The sequence below is a fragment of the Otolemur garnettii genome, unplaced genomic scaffold, assembly GCF_000181295.1.
Source record: "Otolemur garnettii isolate 467f Iridium unplaced genomic scaffold, OtoGar3 scaffold00423, whole genome shotgun sequence".
In the NCBI taxonomy this organism is placed as follows: Eukaryota; Metazoa; Chordata; class Mammalia; order Primates; family Galagidae; genus Otolemur; species Otolemur garnettii.
In genome coordinates this window covers 22,789-24,858 of record NW_003852818.1, presented here as the reverse complement: position 1 = coordinate 24,858, position 2,070 = coordinate 22,789, and the positions used below count along the sequence as shown (strand labels likewise).

Genomic DNA, 2,070 nt, shown 5'->3' with positions numbered 1-2,070 from the left:
GGGCTGTATGGAGGTTGCCATGTTTATGATTGCTTCCAGTAGTATGAATAATAATGATACTAGTAAGTATCTTTTATGGGGTCATTACTGCATATTAGGCATGGTTTTACCTTGAGTATCTTAATTTATTTTCATAATATTTCTGTAAGTGAGACACTTTTATCTCCATTTTACAGATAAAATAATTGATCATAAAAAGAGAGTTAATTAGCTTGCCCACTTGATAAATTATGGAGCAGCAATTCAAACCAAGCAATTATTCTCCATAACCCATGTTTGTTGTATAGGCATTACGCCTATAGGCCTGTCACTAGAATTTGTAAACAGTGAAAGTGGTGTGCAAAATTTTATGAAGCAAAGCATTCAATTACTAGAGTTGGAGGGTTCTATTTCATAATCCGGAAAACCAATACAAATTTTACAACTTCACAATCCCAGGATATTAAAGATGAATTTAATACTAAAATCCATGTACTTGAACGTTCTTGATTTGGAGAATGCATTTCTCAAGTCAGTGGTATAAAGGAAACATAAACACTGACTTACCCTTCTCTCCAGATTTATAGATGGGTTTATCTGCCTGAATAAAAGTTATCTCCTCCTCTGCAGTGACTGATACAGCTCTCCTTTCTGATATTTTAAGAGTGTCTCCCTTAGCCAACAAGGTCACAAAAGCCAGCTGTTCAGAGGACTTCTGAGAGACCTAGTTATGTGGAAGGGCAGAGACCAGGAAAATTATTTTTAGATGTTGAGAGGATGAACAGTATCTTAATTTGGCTTTTCAGGGTAAGAGAGACTTGCAAACCCATTATTTCCTAGTGAGAGACTTAATGGTCATTTGTTACCAATGCAATTCCCTTATTTACCATGAGGATACTTTCTAATAAACTTAATTTTTGCATCTTCTTGTCTTTTATTTTTGTTTGCTTTCCTGAGCCCCAACCCCCTTCTTTCCTTTATCTAGATTCTCTTTCCCCATACTATAGGATCGTTTTACTATCTAAAAAGCACTAACTGTCTCATTATCTCTCCCTGCAACATGTTTTGTTGCAGGAGTAAATTTTCCTTTTATTTCTTACCTCTCAGGAATCCTCTGAATTTCCTCCCCGACTTCTACAATCTTACTGATAATTACTGCTTTTTGGATAGTAAATCCTGTGTAAAATTAGAAATCCTAATCTAAAATAAGATTTTTTAACCCTCTAAAAATAGTTTTTTTAAAAAAAATAATTTAACCTTTTCACCAGAAGTTCTGAAATGTCAAATTTGGTGCCTCACCTTGAAATTTGCACAAGCATAGAAGTTATCCTCTTCCACAGACTGGTCAAAAATAATGGTATTGGATCCATCATATTCTAAGACAACACTCAAGGCTACCGATTCATTAAGGTTTAAGAGGTGGAGACAAGCTTTTTCTGTAGAATAACTCTGCATCACAGAGGAAACCCATAGGATGTATTGCCTATGCAAAGAAAGTAACCAAGACTCTAAGCAAATGTAGGAGAAATGAAGAGCATCCCCCAAAAAGCAATTTCCTGAAATGTACACATTTTTCACAGAGAGTACTACAATCACTTGGGTATTCAGAGAGGAATAGGGAAAAGACGTCAGTTCCTTTCCTACTTGCTTAAAATTTACAGGAAAAAGAAGCAATTGCTCTCAGAAGCTGACATGGTAAAATATCAAGTTTTAACATGAAACATACTTAATAAGGTCAGTTTGCTAGCATTTTAGTCTAAGCAGAACATGTAATATTTCCTTACGGTTCGGAAGCCACAGCAGCAAAATGAAGCAAAAAGATGCTCATCATGATGGTAGGCATCATCTTATCCCAATGCCTGAACACTACAGACATGGAGGTAAGTAATTCCTTTGCTCTCTCATTCATTAGACTCCAACTGCCTCAACTCCACTGATCCTTCCTGTCTTCTTCTCTGCCTCTCTCTGAATGTTGCTGCTTTTATAATCACACACAATGGGAGATCAATTACTTTTTGGGACAAGTATCATGAGGCCCAGCAACATATTTAATAAGGTCAGGTCATATTTAGATCACTTCTCTTATTACTT

General features: G+C 35.9%; 1 protein-coding gene across 1 annotated transcript in view; it reads right to left on the bottom strand.

The window, feature by feature from the left end:
* Window positions 1-1,825, bottom strand: part of LOC100945761 (ovostatin homolog 2-like) — a 55,343-nt gene extending 53,518 nt beyond the window's left edge. The window contains 3 exon segments of the mRNA XM_023509145.1: window positions 547-703; window positions 1,279-1,462; window positions 1,764-1,825. Coding sequence (XP_023364913.1) covers window positions 547-703; window positions 1,279-1,462; window positions 1,764-1,825 — 403 coding nt within the window.
* Window positions 1,826-2,070: the final 245 nt, after the last annotated feature.